Below are 23,721 nucleotides of genomic sequence, written 5' to 3'. Positions count from 1 at the left end.
CCTCCATCCACCTTACCTTAGGTGCCACGTGTGAGCAGGTCACCCACCCAGCCTTTGGTGTCATCTGTGATGGTGCGGGGAGGCAGGCAGCAGTTTTACCTGGAGGAGCAGGAAGCCCAGGGGAGGAGCAGATCAGTTAAACTATATTCCCCCTGAGGAAAACACAAGGGAAATGCCTTTCCCCTCAGCAGCAATGTTTTGAATCCCTAGGGAGTTGCAAACCTCTTTGTGCAGTGTATATGGATCTTGGGCAACTACATGGAGCCATAGCTCCTGCCTTTGCCTTGGGGTTTGTTGGAGGGTCTGCTGTGAGCCTCAAGAAAAACTTCCCAAGTCCTAAAGCAGCACAGAAATGCAGCTGTGCTACCACTGGAGAGGTATCGCATTGATGCAGGTGCTCACTGAAATAGGCACGTGTGTATACATATGTACATACAAATATATCTATATATACGTAGATATATGAGCTCTGTATCAGATTCTATGTCCCCATGAGCTGGGGAGGGCTCTCACAGCTGGGCAGTGTCCAGCACCTCCTGTGGTGGGCACCAGCTGTCACTTCACCAAGAGCAGACCTGTGCAAACACTCTCCTGGTAGCTGAGCACTGTTCCCAAAACCTCCAGGCCTGGCACTGGTGCCACAGGGACAGCAGGGTGACACAGCCATGTCACATCCCCAGCTGCGCTCCCTGTCCCCCGCTGCACCCACACCCGTGCCGTGGCTGTGCTCTCCCTGCTCCCGGGGCTGGGCAGAGCCAGGGCAGGGCTTGGCAGTGCCGGGGCAGTGCTGGGCAGAGCCGGGCAGGGCTGGGCAGAGCCAGGGCTGGGCTGGGCAGAGCCGGGGCAGGGCTGGGCAGAGCCGGGGCAGGGCTGGGCAGTGCCGGGCAGGGCTGGGCAGAGCCGGGGCAGGGCTGGGCAGAGCCGGGGCAGGGCTGGGCAGTGCCGGGGCAGGGCTGGGCAGAGCCGGGGCAGGGCTGGGCAGAGCCGGGGCAGGGCTGGGCAGAGCCAGGGCTGGGCTGGGCAGTGCCGGAGCAGGGCTGGGCAGTGCAGGGGCAGTGCTGGGCAGAGCCGGGCAGAGCTGGGCAGTGCCGGGGCAGGGCTGGGCAGTCCCCCAGTCCCGGGCAGTCCCCCCGTCCCCCCTACCTGTGGCCCCACCGGGCGCACCGGGGCAGGGCTGGCAGTGCAGACGAGCCGGGTCCTGCTCTCGGGGCTGCCGTGGCAGAAGCAGCGTCAGCCGCTGTCCGTGGTGGCCACAGTGACCAGGGCTGGGTCCGGAGCAGCACAGCCGGGCGTTCCTCCGGGCACGGGCGTGGCAGAAGCTGCCACTCTGAGCTGTGGCCTCCAGCAGAAGGGGCACAGCCCTCTTCAGGCAGTCCCTGAGTCTCAGCACCCAATGCCCACCGTGGCAGGGTGGGGGTCACAGCAGGCGAACCCAGCACCCCTGGGTGAGGGGCAGCCCCACAGCTCAGCACTGCAGTCATCAGTGGTCATAGCAGGGGTCTGTGGGATGTCCATGTGTGCCAGGGTAGCTCACGGGGCTGTTCCACGGGGCTGTGCAGCCAGGAACAGAGCCAGGCCTGTGCTGCCAGGACTGACCAGAGGGTACAGGGCAGGGGCACCCCAAGGGCCTCAGAGCTGGGCAGAGGGTTCAGGCCACTGCAGGGGAAACAGGGACCCATGGCTGGGCTGGGGGTGGAGGGAGGCAACTTAGGAGCCCTGTCTGGGCTGGAGACTGATGCCATGCAGGGATCAGGCCCCTGGGAGCCCCAGCTGTCCTGGGGTGGGGTGTCACTCAGAAGCCAGGCACTGGGGGAGCCCTGGGGCAGGGCCATGTGTCAGTGCAGGGCAGCCATGGGGCAGTGTCCCCTGCCCAGACAAGGAGCTGGAGCAGAGCTTGAGAAGGTCTGAGCTGACTGTTGGAGTGTGGACAGCATCCCTGAGGGAAAGGGGCCAGGTGTCAAGTGGAACAACAGGGCTGGCAGGGCAGTTGCCCTGTCCCACACTGCCAGAGCAGGGCCAGAGGTGGCAGCCAGGGTCAGCCAAGAGTAAAGATCATCAGACACATCCACGGCGATGAGGTCCGAGGTGGAGCCAGGAACGTGAGCGAAGGAGGTCAGGATCAGGTCCAGGAACAGCAACCAGGGTTAGCCACAGTGTAAGGATCACTAGGCAAGTCCATAATGACAGGCAAAGGCTGTGGTCAAGCTGGGAAGTCAGTCTGTGGGCCAAGGTCCAGGTTCAGATTACTGGGGTCAATGGCCAGGCACAGGCATGCCTGTTGCTCTGGCCAGGCCCAAGCAGCAAAACTTCAACCCACTCTGCAGGAGGGATAGCCAGGGCCTCCCTGCCCGGGCACATGGCAGCCACTGCCCCACAGGTGCTCTCTAAGCTGTCCCCAAGCCCATGGGGTCAAGCCCCATCACGTTGGGGATGGAGGGGGGAATGCAGAGTGCTCCAGTGACACCCATTTTCTCTTTGGTGGCAGCAGCAGGACTCCCATCTGTCACAGGCACAGAGCAGCAGCTGGGCTGGCAGGGACACTGCCCAGCTGCTGCTCCAAGTCAGCCAACCCCCCCAGGATGCCCAGAGCTATTCCTTGGTGAAATGAGTGACGTACCTGGAAGAGCCTGTTGCACTCCATTATCATGTGGGCCAAGCCCTGCGTTGCTGCCAGGTTCTCATTCAGCTCCCTCTGGTCTGGCTTCCCCAAGCTGCACTTCCTCTGACTGGACCTAGGAGAGGGGAAAGTGCAAGGAAGGCTGAGCAAGCAAAGTGCTGGGAACCACACACAAAACACTCTGCACTGAAGGACCTGCATGTGCCATGTAGGGCTCATGCAATGTGACCACTGAAGCTCAATTCCCTCCCAGCACATCCCAAAGGTGTCCAGGGCAAGGAATTTATTCCCCAAAAAATTATCACACACTTGGCCAAGAACAATAACCTCAAGCTTATTTGTGTATAATTTTCAATATCAGGCTCCTTTGATACCTGCAAAGCCCACGTAGAACCTTTTAAATTCTTTGGCCCAAACCACACCCAACACATTTCAAAAACAGTCCCCTCTTTTAATTCATGCTCATGGAATTACATCATTAGTCCTGGCTTATGAAACTTTTATCTACATGCATTCCTGCCAAAAGGCTTGAAAATTGGGTGGAAGATAATAGTCCTCCAGTGCTGCTCCTCAGAGTCAGACCTGTCAGCTTGAACCCTTTGAAGTGGGAACCCCGCACCAAGGCATTAATGCACAGTTACAGCAGAGCTAAAGCTTCAAAGCAACCTGGCTTCTAAACACTGACAACAAAGAGAAAACTCCACTGCTGTCTTTGGTCCTAACATTTCAGAGCAGTGTTGATGTAAAGCAAAGAGGAACAACTCCCAGAGTGTAGCTCCTAGGAGCTCAAACAGCACAGCAATCCAGCAGGACCTGCTGCCCATCATCGCATGCCCAGGTGCCCCTGCAGTGGCCCTGTGGCTCCCTTGCCTTGTGCCAGCTCAGCACAGAGATGCCTGAGGCATTGTCTGATGTTTTGTGACATTCAAAAGAAAACCCCTATTGTTTTCTTTCCCTTCCCCTGTGCTATCCAGAGGCTGAAAGACACCAACAGCCCATCTGACAGCTCCTGCTTTGGGACTAGTCCTCCCCTGTAGATCCCCAGTGAGGTGTTGAGCTCGCTACGCTGTCGGGAGCACGATGCCTCCTGCACAGCCAGCTGTGCTCTCCTGCCCTGCTCCATCTGTGCACAGCCCAGGAGCACGAGCAGAGCACACTGCCCTGCCTCAGGGGGCCAGATAAGGCATGAATGCTCTCCGAGATTATTTGTCTACTTTGGCCCAAGGGCACCTTCCTCCCTGCACGTACAAACAGGGGGTGTTATGCAACCCAGATATTTTTACTTATTGAGATAAATTTACAGAATCTCTGTGGCTTGATTTGGCAGGAAGGATCCCCTTATCACCCAGCAGAAGCAGCACCAGCAGCTGCCTCATCTGCCAGGTATCTGCAGGGCTTTGAGGCCACAGCTGGGCTCAGGTTGCCGGTGCAGGAGCACATCTGCAATGGCCAGCACCACTTCAGTGCTGGCACTGGGCCACATGCTGGGCTCCTGGGCAACCAAGGGAGTGCAGCAGTGGTGAGGGACACACACAGACTGGTCAGGAGCAAGGCACTGGGGCCTTACCAGGGCCCTCTGCCCTGGGCAGTGAGCAGCCACATCGCTCCACGCACTGCAGGCAGCTCCTGCTCCACCTGGGCAACCAGATTTAAGGCAAGCCCCAAGGCACACACAGCCTATTTCCCCCTCAAAATCAGACACTGAGCCTAGGCCAGCTACAGAAAGCATTGCTCCAGCAAGAACACCGTGGACAGCAGCAGTGCCAGCATCAGGGTGCCAATACCTGGTTGAGGAGGAGGAACTGTCCCTCCTCAGGGTGTTGAGGTGAAACAAAGAAGGTGCAAGACAGACAGCAATGTTGGTTGGGGTCATCTGGTTCTCCTCTACAAAAGCCACCACATCTCGCAGGAAGAACAGGAGGATTTTCAAAGCTTCTCTATTTTCCTTTGGGAGAAGGAGAATAGCAGCCTGGACAGCCTGAAACTGCTGGTCCTTTGGCACATCTGGAAACATAAACCATGACAAAAACCACTCGTGACTTGCAGAAGGAGCATCCATCAGCAGGGCTCTGAGCTTGTAGGTTCATCCATCTGAGCCCCAAGCAGGGCTCTGAGCTTGTAGGTTCATCCATTTCCTTGTCCCAGGCTCACAGCAGACAAGGAAAGGCCATTATCCCATCAAACATGAACCATTTCTCCTACTGCCTGTCAAGTGCCTGTTCACACCCAGGGCTGCTGCTCCCTGACTTGCAATTTATCCTGAACACCATGCTAATGAACATACCCTGAGTTATATCCAAATAAGGGCCTGTCTCCCCATAAAATATTACTCTGCAGTGATGCTTTGGAGCAGGTAGCTGCTCTACTGTCTTTTCCTTTCAGCTTCAAGCATGAAGAGAACAGATGCTCTCAGATAACTCAATTCAGAGACCAGGTTTTTGCCAACAGATTTTAATTCACACTAACCCCCACTGAGTCTGTCTGCCCAACAGCTCCAGCAGGAGGGTGGGTCTGGTTCAACCTGCCATGCATCCCCAGCACAAGGATTTCTCCAATTAAACCTACTGCAAAGGGTAGAAGATCACTTCTCATTCCCTTCAGGTAGAAGCACATGCACAGAACACACAAAACACACTTCTTGGTGAAGGCAGCACAATTCTTATCTCCAAAAGAGTAATTCAGTCTGTGCACTTGCTCCAGTCACATCTGGCAGAAGATGGGTGAGTGGGGTAAATAGAATTTGGTCATTTGCTGCTTCTCTCCCAAAACAAGAGACAATGGCCAGATTACAATAATCAGAGGAAAACAGTTATACATCCTTTGGGCATGGGAATTGTAGACCTCCTTACAAAGGACAATTTGTGAATGCAACAAAAAAACTTACTTCAAACAAAATAATAATTTTCAGACAAAACTTTTAAACCCTAATAGGTGACGAAATAAACCCAACAGAACATTCATGAACCTACACTGTATACAGAACAGCAGGTACTCATGGACTTATGTCAATAAAAGCCATATGGGTTGGGCTGCAAAACCAGTCCTCTCAGAAAGCTCACACTTTGTCTTTCAAAACCTTTTCTCAAAAGTAGAAGAAATTTGTCTGTCCCAAAAACATTATTAGCCTTACTTCAAGTTCCTTCCCTAATCCATCGGCTTTTTGAAAGAGAATTCCTTGAGGGCAAAGTGGTGGAAACAGAACCTGTTTAAACTGTATGAAATGCAATATTTCAGCTTTGTGTTTCCTTCAGTTTTGGGCTGAGTCTCAAGGGCAGTGACAGTGTGGGCACAGGCAGAAAGCTGCTGGCATTTCCCAGCTGTTTCACAGCAGCTGGTCTTGGGCACCTTAATAAAGAAATGTCATCAATATATCAGATCTTCTCACTCAAGGAGCTATGCCATGCCCTGAACAAGGGGGCCAGGTTATTTCTTAATTTTGCACAAGGAAATGACTGTTTAAAAGCTCAGTTGAAGGGGGCTGCTGCAGCATTCCACTACACTCATCCCTCAGGGAAGGGAACACGCTGGTTCACAGGATGCAGATGGGAAGCTCTCAAGTCCAGACTCACAATGAACTCATCCTGTCAGAAATGTCCTGCCTGACTTGTCTCCTCTGACTTGGCACTAGTCCTAGTCTGGCCACTGCCTTGTACAGCTGAATATTAAGATAGCAAATTGGATTATCTTGGAAAATGCTGGCTTTTGGTACCTACATTGGTAGATGTGGAGGAAGGATTCACAGAGCCTGCTGGTAAATATAGGCTCAGGAAGGTCTCGGAAATACTGCTTCACCATATCTGCCACGTCAAAGGCTGACTGCCCCTCATAGCAGACATTGTTTGGGTTGGTTTCATTCATTTCTCTTAAAGACAGAATCCTGGATTTAACACCAGATTTTCGGAACAGGCCAACCTGTGGGTAAAAGAAATTATTAAAGACAAAGAGAGGAGTCACTGGGAATCAAAATTTTGACAAATAAGTGATCCCTCACCTTCACTGTAATAGCAAACATCCTGTGGCAGTGGGACTGAACACCAAAATACTTTTGTATCATTACAAGCCACATGGACATTTCTCTGAAGCAAACCATGCCTGATGACCACAGAATCAGCTGTGACATACCAATTTTCATGTTTGTTTGGCTTTTATTTAATACAAAAGTACTCATTTTGCCTTTTAAAATCACGACCATTGAGGTATGTGTGTTTTCTTGGGCAGGCTGTGTTTACACATGGCAGCTCTAAGTTTCAAATTCACCAGTGTATCCACCAAACACAAACATACATCGAGTGCTGGCTTACACAAACCGACTGTGAGATCCACAAGGCTCCTTGTAACACCTGATACATCCAATACATCTAATCCTTCCACAGCCTGGCAAAGGGAGGATGCCATTTTGAGTGAAATTTTGATTTTCTTTTTATTGTGATTGTCAACTGAGTGAGATATAGGAGTTTCCCATGAGCTTGATTCCACCAAAGCTTCTGGGACAGTTTTACTCTGTGCCACTGAGACAGGATTTACACTCTGGTTTATTTATATGAACTGAATGGATACCATGACCTCAAAATGAAAAACATTTGCATTTTCATTTCACAGAACTCACATACTTTTGCACTTTGGTGTGATATTACACACTTAGACAATGGCAAAGCACAGGAAGAAAAATCCTCTCTTTAACTAACACGTCTCATGTCACAAGGTCTTCATTTCTGCAGCTATGCAATGGAAATACCACACACAGCACACTTCCTCTGCCATCTCCACTTAGGGGACAAATACAGAGTGGAGCTCCAGAAAAATTAGGTATAGGCACTGTTGTGATGTTTTCTCTCTGCTCAGTGGTGCATTTCAGCTGAAACAAGATTAATTTTCACATTAGCTCTGGCACTAGTAGCAGCCACAGAACAGAGGGAACAATGACATTGTCTCAGATTTGCATCCTTGGGGAGCAGAGATATGACAGCTCCCCAGGCAAAGACAGCCTGACTGCCTGTACCAAGAGACCCAACTGCAGAGGATTTCAGTGAGGGAAGGCACAAAAACACAGTACAGGGCTGAAGGTGTTCCCAGAGGGAATCAGCACTGTTATTTCCTCGCAGGCCATCTGCTCAGATCTACACCTTTCTGCCTATTCAGAGCCTTAGGGGGAAAGAAAGGCCTTCACAAAAGTATAAAAAAAGGTTTGGTTCCCTGGAGCAGATCTGTTCATGGCCCAGAGCTCCTCTGGGCTGCCTCGAGCTCATACCTGGTCAAGAAAGTGGCTTCTCAGGTACTCCAGGGCTTGCAGGATGCCGTTGGGCAGGGGGTGGCTGGTTCGCTGCACGTTCAGAAGCAAAGGAACCCCAAACACGTTTTTGTCCTTGTAGTCTGAGGCTTTTGGTTTTTTAATGAACTTTGGTATGGTCCTGGAAATGAAAACCAGTAGATGCAGCTTACCAGGTGTCCAGCACATCCCACCTGCTGCTTTACACTCATCAGAAAGGGTTGAGCTGCACCCTGTCACAACCCCAAATTCTGCCACATACCTGTACCACAGCATCAGCGGGGAGAGGAAATCAGCAAAGGCAGCTACAGGGATGACTTCCTCATTTCATTGCTGCCTTTCATTGACTTTATTAAAGCTTCCTCGAGGGAGATACATTCCATCCCTTTACAGCACTGCTGGGTTTTTTCATTCTTTCTATATTCAAGTGCCACTTCCCTACCACAAAATGCTGAATGATGTGTGTAAGTCCTCTGAGTGCCTGAATTTGTCACTGGTTTAGTTCAAACAGACACTCAGTGCTGAAGGGCTGGATTCTCAGCCCAGCCAACTCTCACCTCAGTCCCTGGGATGGTCTCTGACAAAGTCCTGCAATTGGGCAAATTTAAAGAGAAACTATGATGTGCCTTAAAATCAGTAACAGCACGACCAGCAGTGAGGGGTCAAAGTACAGCTCAAAGCAGAGGAAATCCTGGAGCCAGGGAAATAACCATGCAGCTGCTGGCAATTTAACAGGGTGAAATTCTTCATTTTGAACATGTGAAATGTTCAGACAAGGAAATTCACATGCTTACATCAACTCCTCTCTTTCCAGATCAGACAACTTACCAGTTCCAGCCCTGCTTACTGGAAGGGGAGTATCTGTCCATTAAAGCTGTGAGTCTCAGCAGTGCCAGCTTTTGTGTGTGGGCCAGCTGGGCAGCTGACTGCCCATCAGGCTGGAGGGAGAGGCTTTCCAGGCTCACGCTCTCTTCCGCAGACCAGTGTTGCTTCCCATGCCTATGGGATAAATATTGTTTAAGCTTAGGAGCATTTCTACCATCTCTGTTTTCTACCTGCATCAGTGAGGCACTAAATGACCTGCAGTTAGCTGCACTTTGGATTTGGTTATGTAACAACAACAAAAAAAGTGTATTCTATTTCATCTGTTGAAAGCAGCTGGGGAGATGTTTTTCTTTATCCCTTATAACTCCAGGGGGAGGGGGGTGGATGCCTTCTGATCACAGCCCAGCTGTTAAACCAGGTGGGGCAGTGTTTGTGATCTCTGTCACCACTGCCCACCCTCGGGGATATCTTCTGTTCATGGGCCATTGAGGCTCACCAGTGACTGACACATTCCATCATCCATTGGGAGATGGAACACCCAGTGGGGAGGAGCCAACCATTCCCTACCCAGATAAAAACTGAGATGTAGGAACACCCAGCAGCCTGTTTGCACTGGATTCCCAGAGGAAAACTGGACCCATCTCACCTCTACTGGACCCTTTCTACAGGATCATCTCTACTCCAACAGAACCACATCTGTCACTCCAGGAGGATTTATTTGGGCTGCTTCCAACATCCTGACAACAGGGTGTCAGGTTGTACTTCTGACCCTGTCAGGGTTTCTAGGTTTGTTTGTTTATTTCTGTACTATTACATTTGTATTTGTAATATTCCTAGTAAAGAACTGTTATTCCATTTCCCGAACTTTGCCTGAAAACCTTTAACTGCAAAATTATAATAATTTGGAGGGAGGGGGGTTTACATTCTCCATTCCAAGGGACACTCCAGTTTTCCCTGGCAGACACCTGTCCTCTCAAACCAAGACACACTTAAACAAGGCACTTCCCATCCAGGAGGGCCTCTGGTAATACAAACTGTTCCCCTGATTCCAATGCCTTGTGCAGATTACGAGTGTCCTACTTTCAGCAGAGGTCAGATATTGGTACCTGTGGAGTGGTACCTGCCACCAGCAGGGCAGACCCTGCTACCTGGGGCAGACCTTGGAACACTTCATTCTGGCTAATCAATTTTATTTTGAGTGGACAGAATCAAAGGCAAACCCAAGGATGGCTGACCTGTTGGTCTTTTTAGAGTCTGTGATATATGTCAAGTCTGCAGAACCAATCTCCTTGCCCAGGCCACAGCTGCTCTCTCCCTCAGCCTCCCCTGCTGTCTTATCTTCTGAGCCCCCTGTTCCAAGAGGGCTTTCTTTAGGGGAGGGTGGATACAAACAGGTCAGGTCACTGGAAAAGTCAGAATCCCCATCATCTGAGAACTTCTCTGTCCACTGATCAACCAACTTTTTGAGACCATTGACGTCTGCTATGACGCTGTTCAGTTCTGAAAACACATCATCATCCCCAGCTTGTGCTGCCTCCAGGCTCTCCAGGTCAATGCTGGGCATGTTGTCATACACACTCAGCCTGTTATCCCTGCCCGACAGGGGACCCCTGGGGGCTTTGGGATCCTTGGAGCCGCTCCTGCTCCGGCTCCTCCTGCCCCCGTGGAAACTCCCCGTTCTCCAGTTGACAGAGGAGTTGTCTGCTGGAGACAGGGAGCTGTCTGTAAGTACTGTGGGGAAAGTGCCAGGTTTATGGCCTTGTGGTATCTGAAACATCTGCGTCTTTTGTAACGTCATGTCATTTTTTAGGTTTTGCTGGGGTAGATCATTCTCCAGCAACAGCTTGCTGGAGTCCACGTGCTCTGCACACATCCCCCTTCCTTCACAGGGATTGCCTGGTTTTGTAACAGGACTTGGAGTGCTCCCTGTGCTGCTGTTTACAGACTGATTGCTGCTATTGCAGCTCCGGGGAGAAAAGGAAGAAATGTTCTTTGTTCGGATGCCAGAGAGGTCAGAAATATTTACACAGTTCAGCATCTTCATCTTTTCTTCATTAAGTCCTTCCAGGAGAACAGGTTCACTTATTATGGGTTTGGCCTTTGACTGGCCACTCCTTAAATTGCAGCTCCTTAAGTGCAGCTTCTCCATTTTCTTTAGAAGGCTCTTCCTCTTTTTCGATGGTGACTTATCCAAAAGCTTCTCCTCACTGGTGATATTTAAAAATTCACTGGGAGGAGAAGAACAGCTAAAAGCAGAGTCGAGTGAAGGTACCTTAACTGAGGAACACCTTGAGGAACTCGTGCTGGTTTCCACATCTTCAAAAGGTTTTTGGGAGTTAACAATGTCACTGTCGGCACTGCTGGTGCTGTGAATTGAGGACACATCGTGCTTCTCACCATGATCCAGAACAACACTGTCCTCGTTGTGGATGATCTTCAACACTGGACTGCCCGGGGTGGAGGGCCCAGCCCCCTCCTCTGCTGGAAAAGCTGCCAGGCTCTCGATGCGAGACCACCGCTGGCTGCACCTCTCATAAGCCCATCTGTCACTTATTGCACAAGGCTCATCATCTTCAGAGTCGTCACTCTTAGCAGGAGAGAAAAACCAAAACCAGTTAAAGGGCAAAGTCTGGCAAATTTTAAATTATAAAAACCAGTTTAACATAAAAAGGACACTTAAATTTTCTACCAACCCCCAAAACCCCCAAGACCAACACAGGGAAATGTGACCATTCAGTCACTGAAGATTTGATTAGCTGAAAAACATGCTGACTAATGATGCCCAAGCATGCTGACAAATCTGGGAAGTTTACCACAGGAAAGGTGACAGATTTGATCTAAGGGTGAAAAATCCCATTTTGTGGCAAATCCAAGAGTTTTGGAAGACAATCTTATGGGGCTTACACTGCCTTTCCTAAAGTCAAACAAATCAAACACTCTCACACTTCTGTGACCAAAACTCATCCATTTTCAGGTAAGGAAGTGTTTGGCTGTGGGACTGTGGCAGCATCAGTACCTGTGGCGCCCTTTTGGAGCCCTCAGCCTCCCTTGCCACCTGTCCCAGGTGCCCCCTTTGCTGGACTGTCCCCATTCTGAGGGAACACAAGGACAGTGAAATGCAGAGAGATGGGAGCCACCCATGTCTTCTCTGTGTCTTCTCTTGCCCCCTTCTGCCCTAACGACAGCACAGAACTCTCCAAAACCCAGACATTTTTCCAGAAGATGGCACCATTTTCTTGCTACTCCTGCAGTTCATCCACGGTGGCCCAGAGGCTTCACAGACCTGCTGCTGCCCAGCCAAGCTGTGCCTACCACTCTGATTTAGACAGCACAGATAAAACCTACCCAGCCTGTATTGGCTGAACATTTGGATTGCCCTTTCCATTTCTTTGTTTAGTCAGCAAGAGTGAGCTTCCACTTTCAGCACTTAAATAAGGCGAGAAACTGCTTAGGAAAGCCATGTTGAGACGGGGCTGTGGGGCAACTGTTGGACAGTAACATGTCAAATCAAATTTTAAAAGCGTTTCAAAAGTCACAGCTAACCTACCCTGCAAACTTTCAAACCTGTAGTTGCAATCTCCATCCCTATGTTTTCTCAACATAAAATGCAAATAGCAGAGCTTTGCAGGATGGAACAGAACAGAATAGAAAGGAAAGTTCAGAAATTGCTAACCCTTCATTCACTTTTAAACCCAGGTGTTTGATACAACAGCCAAACACATCTTTAAGTAGAACAGACTGTATGTTACAGACATACCCGTTTCCTATCACGGCTTATTTCCACTTTCATTGATGCATACTTGTTCAATGTGTTCAACCTTCTAGGGTTTGAGAAAAAACACAGGAGTTTTAAATTTCAGCTATTTTATTTCTTGAAAACAAACATGCAGCAAACTAGTTGTGATCTTCTACCACGGAGTCTTCATTATTGTCAAAGACTGACATTCTGTTAGAGGCTCCCATACCTTGGTCCCCAAAACCAGCACCAATAACAACACCATGATGTTCACACTTCCAGTTTTGCCACCTTAAGACTAGAGAAGACAACCATAATCAATCATTTAATTTAAAAAGTCATATTATTAACTTTAATGATTTTGAAAAACTTCACATTGATTTAAGGTTTTGAAAAGAAATGAAACTCTGTGTGGGCTTCTTGAAAAAAAAAATCCAGATGTTAACTGTATCCCTGGAAGGATTGTATTATCTATCATTTTAATTAAAGCTTGTGGAATCAATGAGGTCCCAAACTAGTCAATCACTTAGTTGTCAAACAATAGGTGGCATCAACAGGAGGCACACTGAGAGTCTCCAAGGAGCACTCAGGACAGATGGGATACCAAGAAACAAAATATACCCAAAGGTCTCTAATAACTGCTGTGCTTTAGAGATGTGTGTGTGAACAACTCCTGTTGGTGCTCTGGTACAGGCAGGGCTGCAATTCAGCAACCTGACAGGACAGAAAAGGACCAGAACACTTCACCAGGAGAGGAACTTCCCAGTGCCGTGAGTGTTAGGAATCATCATTTCTGTTTAGCAGAGTTTCTTTAGCAACCTCATAATGGAAGGTTTCAGTAACTGCAGTACCAATTGAAGCAGAAGCCTCACGCTATCCTGGCACTCTTCAATGGGGAAATTCCACAGGGCTGTGAGTCTGACTTGGCACTGACAGTGCAGGTTCACTAGCGTGCTCTGAACAGCTGTGGCAAAGCAATAACTTCTTCAAATCAATGCATTTGCTTCTCACCCAAAAAATATTCAGGAAAACAGAACAGATCTCATGCAGATAATTTTTTTCTATCTACTGGAACAGAAGCTGGAGGAAATTCCTGCACTCCATTAAACTGATCCTAGAGAGCAGCCTGCCATGCTTGCAAGGAGCTGGTTATTTTTAATCAGTTTGCAGCCATTTCACATTACCAAAAATATATTTAATGCTCAGTGTAACATCCCTGAGAGCTTGGCTGAAGAGGAAGTGCAGACATGTACTTACTTTATCTTTTAATTCCTAAATCAACCAACTTCAGTGGCACTAAACTATGTGCTTAAGTGATTTTCTTCAGTAACAGATTTGGTGTTTTGTTAGTCTCTGACAAAAACAGAGGCATGAAAAGATGAATAACAAATATCTGTGGGGCCTAGGAGTATCAAAAATGATTCATGATTAATGTTTACCTGAACAGTGATTCAATCGCATCTCCATCTAAAAATTCATGATCTCTCCTCACAGTTTTTACATCAATGGGAAACTGCATATCTGTGAACAAAGAAGTTGAATCTGAAATCTGAGCTGTAACTGCAAAGACTCTCGATTTTGCAACTTATTTATCACAGGTGAAAGGAAACTACTTCTATTTCTATAGCTGTACATTCATGCAAACATCCTTCCAGCAAGTGAGGATCAGTTCCTTAGGGCAAGTGGGAGAATACATGTGGGGATCTGCTTGCTGCTGTTATTGCAGGTGGACAAGCCCTTCTGCATTTCCAGGAGTCACCAAGTGTCACTGACAAAAAAACCCCACAAAATAACCTTAAGATTTGCTTTGGTCCTCTACAGAATGAAGCTGGGATTATTTTACACAAGCCTCTGCCACGGTGAGGTGCAATGCAGCACACGAGATTCACCCTCTGAGCTCCAGGGAGCCTGACACGTCATGCTGGGCTGGAAGCTGCAGAGTTCAGTGTTTCACTCCTGAGATGCAGCCTTGCACATGAGGGAACCACTGAGGTCTTTATGTATTTTCTTAGCTTAAGCTTGATAAGCTTAATTTGCCTAGCCAGGTCAGGACACGGCATAAACACCAAGGTAATGCAGAGGATTCATTTTGCAGAAGCACAGCAATGCATATTTCCAACAAACAGCTTACAGACTAAAATCTGCTGTAGGCACACAGGAAGCATTTCCAGGTTTCATGGAATACAGCTTTCAAACCCAGCTCATGGGCTTGACTTGAAATTTTCAATTCCCCTCACAGGGGAGGTGGGAATGAGAGCAGTTAATGCTCTTTTAACTGTATTCCTTGATAAAACCTTTCTTAAAAATAGATTAGCTTTTGTTGCTTTCAATGTTTGTAACAAGAAACATATTTTAAAGACAAACAGTTTTAAGGTATATTGAAGGCACAAGTGTGGCCTGAAAAATTATACAAGTTCTCAACAAATCCATACCTCCTCCCAGGAAATAAGCACTCTTTGTAGTTTTAACAACATGAGAACATGCTGAAATTGCATTTTTGACTGGCCGGCTGCTGCTGCTGAGTATTTCTTCTGAACACTTATGATTGTAAGATGATTTTTTCCAACATTCTTTTTCAAAACAGCAGTAAAGCAATCTCACTCAGACCACAGGCTGGAGAGCCTCAGAGGAATTTTGGTTGCAATCAATGGTTGGAAACATCACTTCCAGCACTCCAAGAAAAACAGCCGTAAAAAATGATAAACAATTAACAATAACAAAAGCAGAAATTTGACTGAGTTACAGTCTAACAATAGGAACAGAAAATCAGGGAAGATTTGGTCCTTTATAGAATTCTACTGAGTCCCTGCTGAGATGTCCCTTCTGCAAGAAAACATACCAGGTCACTACTTTTCTACAGCTTTGCATGGATATGTAACAGAATTTGGAAGTGCTTCCATCAAAAGTGTCAGGTTCTGAAATCCATTATTTATGTGAACAATTCCACTCGAATTCAGTGTCAGCTGCTTGGCAAGTCTTTGTGATCATACCTTCAAACAGCTGAGCATACTGGGGAAATCCAGCAGCTCGCAGCCAGGCGCAGGCTTCTCTGGCTTCAATTTCTGCAAGGAGAACACACAGTTGTTCATGGACAGTGCTCACCGGAGTCAGGGATAAGCTCATTTCACCTGGCACACTCTCTGAGAATCTTGTATGTTAATGTTTTGTTAGCATATTGCTAAGAAGGAATAAATCCTTGCATGCGATGCACTTACATGCACATAACTCTGCAATAGTCATTCCACCACAGGCTAGATAAGAAAACACAGGGGAGAACAGGTCTGAGCACACACTTGGGATGTCACACGTGGGGGTAAATCAGCTGTCCCTGAGCTGGGGGCAGTGGAGCAGCTGCTGCAAGTCCAAATGAGTCACTAGAGCAGGGTGTGGGCCACACATCTGTGCCCTCACACGGCCAAGCCCGCTCGTGCATTCCAGCGCTGAGAGACGGTGATAAGACACAAACAAATCCTATAAATAAACTTAAAATGCTCTCACAGCTTTAATAACACTGGACAAGGCCTAAGCATTCCCAGAACAAGAGTTCTCAGGAGTACCTGTTGCTAGGGCCTATCAATATTTATTTCCTTGCCAACTACCTACGCAGCTTGGCAGCCACTGCAGCACAGCAGATGTCAAGAACTAAGTGCTCACTCTGTGACAACTGTGAAAGGCCTGGGCCACCACTGTAACATTCCCACCACAGCAGAGCAGAGCAGAACCTCACAGAATCACACACCAGACTCCTCAAAAGCACCAGCAGGTCAGCATGAGTACATGCCATCAGGCTCTAATCTCTGCCAGCACTGGAAATGTCTGGGTCTGTGGAAGGGGAGAGGATTCCCAAACACACTTTCTGCAGGTCTGCATGCACCCAGCTTGTGTTACACCAGACACCAACCTAAAGGCAAAGACATCTCTGAAAGGAACATTTCTGAGCTACCTTAAAATCCAGCATGCTCAGCAGAGAGAAGTGTTTTTAAAGCACCTTAAAGTGCAGCATGATAGGCCAGAGGAACAGAGCTGTTCCTTAAAACTATTTTCTTTACACATACACTCACAGGTTAGGATTCCAAGGCACTTCACATCCATACCTGTTCAGATTTATTGCTTGCTTTGCTCAGACTTCTCAATTGCAAATCATCAGTGCAATTAGACACTAACCAAAAAATCACAGAACTTCCATGATTTGATTTTTCTACTTTAAAACTTAAAATTGTTTCCATCATTGCTTAATCAAATTGGACAATGCCACTCTAACAGAGGCTTCCCTGCACAAACTGTATGGCTTTTTCAGCTGAGAATAAAGTGATATCACAGGAAAACCAGGATATTTTTACACAAAACAGATGCATGAATCTCTTTCTTTTTCACACTGCAGAACAGGAACTAATTTCTTCTACAACAGCCTATATACACTATGCCTATATTTATTGCTATACTTAGTGCCATAATTTATCATAGTCTTTACCACAACAGCTTTCGCTGGAGACAATAAAAGACAAGCATTGTATTCACAGAGCAAAAAAGGAAAAGCTATTTGTAGAAAAGAGCCAGGAGGATGACCAGCCTAACACCAAAAGTCTTCACAAGGACAAAGTGATTTTCATTTAGAAAAACTCAGTAGATTCACTCAGCCATCTCAGCTGTGGAGAAACTGTAGCTCTCCTCATTCCAGATCTCACCCAACTCAGCAGAGCCTGTGCACAGCAATCCCGAGCTCAGGCAGACACTCTGTAGGGGCTGAAGCTTCCCCAGTTCCTAACACATTAAAGGCACAACTCAGTTTTCATACCAAACCAAGCCATGGGCAGTGATGCAAGAAAGAACAGAAAAATAAGGCAGAAAAATATTTTGCACCTAGAGAGGATATTTTCAATGAATATGACTGAAAATGTAAGGCACTGTCACACTTTCAGGTGGCCTCTTCCATAGAACAGGACAGAGAAGCTGGGGGAGTTTTCTTTGTTGATGTCAATCTTCAGGCCTTTTAACATACCTTTGCACAATCACAGTGCATGTTTGGATTAGATATCAGGAAGAAATTCTCCCCTGTGAGGGTGGTGAGGCTCTGGCACTGGCTGGCAAGAGAAGCTGTGGCTGCCCCATCCCTGGAAATGCCCAAGGCCAGGTTGGACAGGGCTTGGAGCAGCCTGCTCTAGACAAGAGGATGACAACTTATTAACATCTTTTGGGTGCCATCTGCACAAATGAAATAGCAGAGCAACCTAAATGTGTCACCTCCCTCTCCTGAACTGATTTCATAATTAAGCAGATGAAAAAAAAAAAAATCTGCAAAGCTTAATATTCCTAGTTTAGAGGCTGCCAGCACCTCTCCCATGCCAAGCCAGCTGTTTCCCCACGGGCTATGGGTGGTAGGTTACCACCAGATGTTTATGACAAACAGCTCAGAGCACACAGCCCGTGCCACCCCTTGGCTGTACTGTGTCCCACAGGTACATTCTGTGCTGCAGACCCAGCCCAGGCCCCTGCAAACAGCATTCAGAGGGCTGCCTGTGCCCCAGCCTGCCTGCCCAGCACTGCTGCCCTTTCCCCACACACCCTCCTCCCTGCAGCCCCAGCCAGGCTGGGACCCTGGAAAGCTGCGTGTCCCCACCTGAGCACCCGCCTGCCTGCAGGACCCACACCCCTCAGGTGTCACAGTGTGAATTAAATCCCTATCAGAATGAGCAGCAGTGTTAATCAGATTGTTTGCAACAAAGACAAGACATCTGAGATGTTTTCCTCCCAAGAAGCAGCACTTTCCTACCAAGGAGGCAGAGGCAGCACCAAAACCAGGGACAGCTGTGTATCAAACAGGCCAGTCAGCCTTACTAGGAGGTGATCACAAACTTCAGCTGAAGAAGGATGTCAGACTGTACTTTGAATTTTAAAATATTCTAAATAAAATGGGAAAACATCAATTTCTATTTGAAAGCACCAGCTCAGTGAACCTTGCTGCCAGGATGCAGTGTGAGACCTCTTCCATTCTCCAGCTGTGGGTTCCTCCCCCCCTCACTGACACCTGAGCCGATGCCAGCCGGTCCTGTCAGCCAAAGGGGCAGGAAATTGGTCACTTTTGTTTGCCAAGATGGGATTTATGAAGTTTTAGCTTTCTGAATTGGCTACCACATGTTCTGATAGGTTCCAGCGGCAGCACAAGGGCAGTGGGTCCATGCAGGGAGGGTTGTGGGACTGTGCAGCTGCCTGCCCAGGCCAGGGAGCTCAGCCTACTCTGAAACCTTTACCTAAATGTACAGCTTTTCACAGAGGTGTCCCATTGTAGGTCTAGTTCAAAGAATTCTTTAACAGATTGTTAAAAACAATGCATTACATCTATCTCCATCCAAAATAGTTTTCCAGTTTCAACAGGTAGGAATCACATGGTGATCAGGACTTCATTAATTAAAGGGATTTAAGTCTGAATGCTTTCCAAAACCATGGCTGGAAGAACAGTTGGAGAGGTTTTCCTGCTGTTTGGAGCACTCCTGCATTAGTTACTGCAGGACCCTCTTCTCCCCTTTTCTGCAGGATGCAGAAGTGGTGCTTTTGGCAGAGGAAGGATTTCTGCACATACCCAGAGCCAGGAGACCAGAACAGAGGGAAGGACTGACTCCTCATTTTGACTGCACATTGCACCAGTTTGTAATGAAACACAAAAAAATCCACGATTTTGCTCTTTCCCAGCCTCTGACATTATACAGGAAGGCCTGCTGTTTTTTTTCTCTAAATGGCAGCAATGCTCCTCAACAGCCACAGACAAGCAGGTGCCCAGGGTGCCCACCCCACCACCTGCCTGAAGTGCCCCAGCAGGGCGAGCTGTGCCTCCCAGGGGAATGCTGCTGCCTCCTCTTGGCACTGACACCCCAGACTGCCACCCCCAGCCTCTCAGGAGGCAACAGGCCCTGTGCTGCTGTGTCAAACTCTGCCACACATTTCTCCTACAGCTCACGAGCTGTGGGCTGGGTACTGGCAGGTCCTTATGCACTGACTGGGATCCTGTCATTCCTGGTCGTGCTGGCAGTGGTGGAAGTGACAAGGGTTTTTCAGGTTCCATTTGAACATCAAGTGATCTGAGTTTCCCATCAAATCTTTCTGGTTTGTGCATCTTCCTAGGGCTGTAAGAATTGATGTAACTCCCCTGTGACTTAGGGCTGCTAATGAGGCATTTCAGTTTACACACACCCTGTGAAGAATTGCTGTGCTAGAACTCTGATTTCTGGATGACATTCAGAACTATATTTTACCTGTGATAGGATTTTTAATAACTGTTTTTATTTACATGATATCCTTTTATTTAAAAAGAGAGTTGGAGCATGATGTCTGCTCCATGCTGAAGGCTCAAACGCGATGCTTCCAAAGTAGGGTGTTTGCACTGACCAAGATAAGCAGTCAGGGAGTTGTAAAACTGTCAAACTCTCCAAGAGCTAAGATGGATCATAAATAAGTGGAAATGTTTATTCTGTTTTCCCTTGTGCAATGCAAAATATCAAAGCTTAATTGTACTTTACTCAACCACTCAAGGAAGAGGGGAAAAAAAGAGATTATAGCTTGGAATTCAGCCAGGATAATTTAGGCTCCATGCAGATAGTGAACATAAATGTCTGGAAAATGGAAAGGCCAAGATATTTGTCCTTTCATTCCTACTTTACTATCATGCTGGTGTTTTGGAACTGCAGCCAACTCTTCAGTTATCACAGCTGGGAACTGCAATGTATCCCAGAACTTTGTGGCAACCTTAACTGCATCTTTATCCAGCTCCTTGGCATCAGCTCCCAGGCTGATTACCAGGACTCCCAAGCTGACAGTAAGGTCTTTACTCAGGTCCTTGTCATTTGCCTCCCCTGACCCAGACAAGTTTAAAGGCATTTTCTTTGCAGACCACATTAACTGGCTTGTCAGTGCTGGCTGATCTTTTAATTGCTTATAAGTGTGTTAGAGAAGGTCGTGTTTGCTCTGTGGGAATTTCAAAGGGCTCCAGGAAAGTAGGTACATAATTCACATCAACCTCAGGAGAAATGAGAGTGTAACTCTCTGATTTCCAGTCCACACTGGAAAATCCTTACCCAAGTCAGTGGGGTGAGAGAGGGGCTTTATCTCCCTGCAATCTAATCCCAGATATGTTGCTTCACTGTGCTCCAGCCCTGCTGGCTGTGAAGCAGGAACAGATCCCACATTTCTCTGACGCAGAAGCTCCTTATGGATGTTTTTTCACAGGACCCTTGTACATGATTGAGAAACACTTGTTGCAAGATTCCTGGGAGGAATTGTAGCAGGGAGGGTACTGCTTGCTGCCACTAGAGCCAATATCAATAAACCTATTGCACAGAAGTAACAAACCCCAAGCCAGTGAACTGTCTGTGCTCGTTCACTGCGCAGCACTGAGTTTTCTGTAATTATACAAAATGCCAATAACACCACAGTGTGTGATACAGGTTCAACCTACGTGTAAGGAACTATTTAACCCAACAGACCAGTAAATGTTTGTATCTAAAAGCTGGATTATTTGCCCTGTTAAGGCTGTTCTGAGCCTGCTGAGCCCAGGGCAGTGGTCAATCTTTTACTGTGTCACTCTACCCTGATGGAGCTGTTGATATTCAGAAATATGCAACAAAGTCAGACAATCTACCTGGAACTTTCCAAGTGCATCCAACAAGTCAGCAAACGCAGCAGCTGCTGGAAGGGCATGATCCAAAGTGCTGACAGCAGGAGAGCTGCTGTCACACGAACAGAGCAGGGGTAGGAAACAGCAGCACCCATGGGATCCTCACCCGGGGATGTCCCCTGTCACAGCACCCATGGGATCCTCACCCAGGGATGTCACCTGCCGCAGCACCCATGGGATCCTCACCCGGGGATGTCCCCTGTCGCAGCACCCATGGGATCCTCACCCGGGGATGTCCCCTGCCGCAGCACCCACTGGATCCTCACCCAGGGATGTCACCTGTCACTGGATCCTCACCCGGGGATGTCCCCTGCCGCAGCACCCACGGGATCCTCACCCGGGGATGTCACCTGTCACTGGATCCTCACCCGGGGATGTCCCCTGCCGCAGCACCCACGGGATCCTCACCCGGGGATGTCACCTGTCACTGGATCCTCACCCGGGGATGTCCCCTGCCGCAGCACTGTGCCCGCCCAGCCGGTGCAGCCGCTCCGCTCCGCTCCGCTGGTGCCGCCCTTCCCCGCCCGGCCCCGCTGCCCCAGCCCGGCCCGTGCCCGCCCCCGCCGCAGGAGGGGTGTGCCAGGTACCTGCCCGTCCCTGCCCGTCCCTGTTGTCCCTGTTCAGAGCCGCTATCTTGCACCAGTGCCCCGCACTCGTTCAGATGAAGGCAAATCGACACCCCCTGGTTCCCTCGCTGCCTTACCTCCATGTTTTAAAGTTTTGCCAACGTCATTCCTCAAAGTTTTACAAAATCCTTTCCTTTCCTTTCCTTTCCTTTCCTTTCCTTTCCTTTCCTTTCCTTTCCTTTCCTTTCCTTTCCTTTCCTTTCCTTTCCTTTCCTTTCCTTTCCTTTCCTTTCCTTTCCTTTCCTTTCCTTTCCTTTCCTTTCCTTTCCTTTCCTTTCCTTTCCTTTCCTTTCCTTTCCTTTCCTTTCCTTTCCTTTCCTTTCCTTTCCTTTCCTTTCCTTTCCTTTCCTTTCCTTTCCTTTCCTTTCCTTTCCTTTCCTTTCCTTTCCTTTCCTTTCCTTTCCTTTCCTTTCCTTTCCTTTCCTCCCCTCTCCCCTCTCCCCTCTCCCCTCTCCCCTCTCCCCTCTCCCCTCTCCCCTCTCCCCTCTCCCCTCTCCCCTCTCCCCTCTCCCCTTCCCTTTTCCCAAACACACAGAACAGTGGTACCTCTACCCTGCACAATAAAAACACTGCATCCCACACAGGAGCTGCTGTGCCCAGCAGCACAGGAGGAACAGAGCAGAGCTGGGATTCATCCCAAACACCAACCTCAGGATGCTTTGCAGTGCTGTTCTGCAGTGAGGTCCCTCACCACTGTGGTTTTCATGCATCAGACATGACCTCTTATTTTAGTCTAGACTAAAAAGGGCTTGTGGTCTGAAAAGCCCACATGTAGTTAAGCAATTAATCTGTGTGGTAAAATCATATTAGCATGTTTTTCAGCCTCTGCAACAGGCTGGACTTCTCTGTGTTTGCTGTAGTTCATTGCTGCTATGATTTGACTTTCTGCTTTTAATGAGCAGTACAAAATCTAATAAAAAACCACGATCAGTCTTTGCAGCCTGAACAGTCAGCAACAGGTACAGAGTGGCATGCAGGCTGCTCTCAGAAGAACATACCAAAAGTTTAAAACCATGTCACTAGAATTTAAATTTAAATCCCTAATAATTTTATATCTGCTGGACTGCCAGGCATTACAGTTCAATAGGGCAGATGGAAGGGTGGGATGCTGTGTTAATTTACAGAGTTTGAAAGATAATTCAGACTCTGTGAACCACTCCAGAAAGCCAGACCAGGCTCTAAATTTCTGTAGAACAACTTCTTGCAGTGTTTAGGCTCTTAGAGTTTGGAGCCTAAAACAGCAGGAAAAATGAGAACTTGAATGAAGTGGATAAGTAAAAATATTTACATTAAAATTAGAATTCTTATAGAGGAAGAAATCTTTTTTCCCAATCTCATTTAGGAATGTTATACCCTAATGAAGTTATAATTTATGGGAGTGTTTCATTATCATTAGTTTTCTGTATAACAACCAAATGCAAAATTTGCACAGACCTGTGATTTATTTTTGTGCAATTTCTTCCTAAATGGACAATTTGTATGGCACAATGAAAAAGATGTTTCATATTGGCCCTTGGGTGACACAATACAAAAGAAATTAGGGTAGTGTGATATATGGCATTAGCTATGATTGCCTAAGAAAATGCTTTTTGTCAGACCCACCCAAAGCCATATAAAAAGCACACACCCTGCTCTGATTAAATTTGCAGCTATGTGCTTGGATTAGGGAGATTCTATCATTTAAATCTGGGGATAACATCCCAGACTGCTCCCATCCCATAGAAATGCTCCAACCAGAGCACGCACTTTCTCTTTTCCACTCATTTTCTTCTGGGCATTTCCTATGAGATGACAGTGCATAAATGTAATTTTCTTTCTCTTTAACAACAAACTCCCATCAAGCTCCCTGGTGCTGTGTGGGTTACCAGCCATGGAAAGACTCACACAGAATCTTAGGGGTGAACCCCTTCAGTGCAACACAGCATCCAGTGAAGAATTTCTGCAGCGTCTCCAGGAAGCAACCACATTTTTCCATTTTGATCCTTT

The 23,721-nt window shown here is 47.8% G+C and overlaps 1 protein-coding gene across 13 annotated transcripts in view; it reads right to left on the bottom strand.

Moving 5' to 3' along the window:
- The window catches only part of LOC134558914 (rho GTPase-activating protein 7-like), a 52,583-nt gene that overhangs the window by 408 nt on the left and 28,454 nt on the right, over positions 1 to 23,721 (bottom strand). For 2 of the 13 annotated variants that reach the window (XM_063413234.1, XM_063413235.1), the window contains exons 2-12: positions 15,435 to 15,506; positions 13,884 to 13,965; positions 12,466 to 12,529; positions 9,944 to 11,295; positions 8,712 to 8,882; positions 7,866 to 8,025; positions 6,331 to 6,529; positions 4,402 to 4,621; positions 2,618 to 2,732; positions 1,144 to 2,218; positions 17 to 99 (exon numbers count right to left, since the gene is read on the bottom strand). In XM_063413234.1, coding sequence (XP_063269304.1) covers positions 2,201 to 2,218; positions 2,618 to 2,732; positions 4,402 to 4,621; positions 6,331 to 6,529; positions 7,866 to 8,025; positions 8,712 to 8,882; positions 9,944 to 11,295; positions 12,466 to 12,529; positions 13,884 to 13,965; positions 15,435 to 15,506 — 2,453 coding nt within the window. In that variant the 3' untranslated portion in view covers positions 17 to 99; positions 1,144 to 2,200. The other 11 variants (XM_063413238.1, XM_063413241.1, XM_063413242.1 and 8 more) reach the window with 11 other exon arrangements.

Source organism: Prinia subflava, chromosome 16 (genome assembly GCF_021018805.1).
Source record: "Prinia subflava isolate CZ2003 ecotype Zambia chromosome 16, Cam_Psub_1.2, whole genome shotgun sequence".
Lineage (NCBI taxonomy): Eukaryota > Metazoa > Chordata > Aves > Passeriformes > Cisticolidae > Prinia > Prinia subflava.
This window is presented reverse-complemented; position numbering and strand designations above follow the sequence as displayed.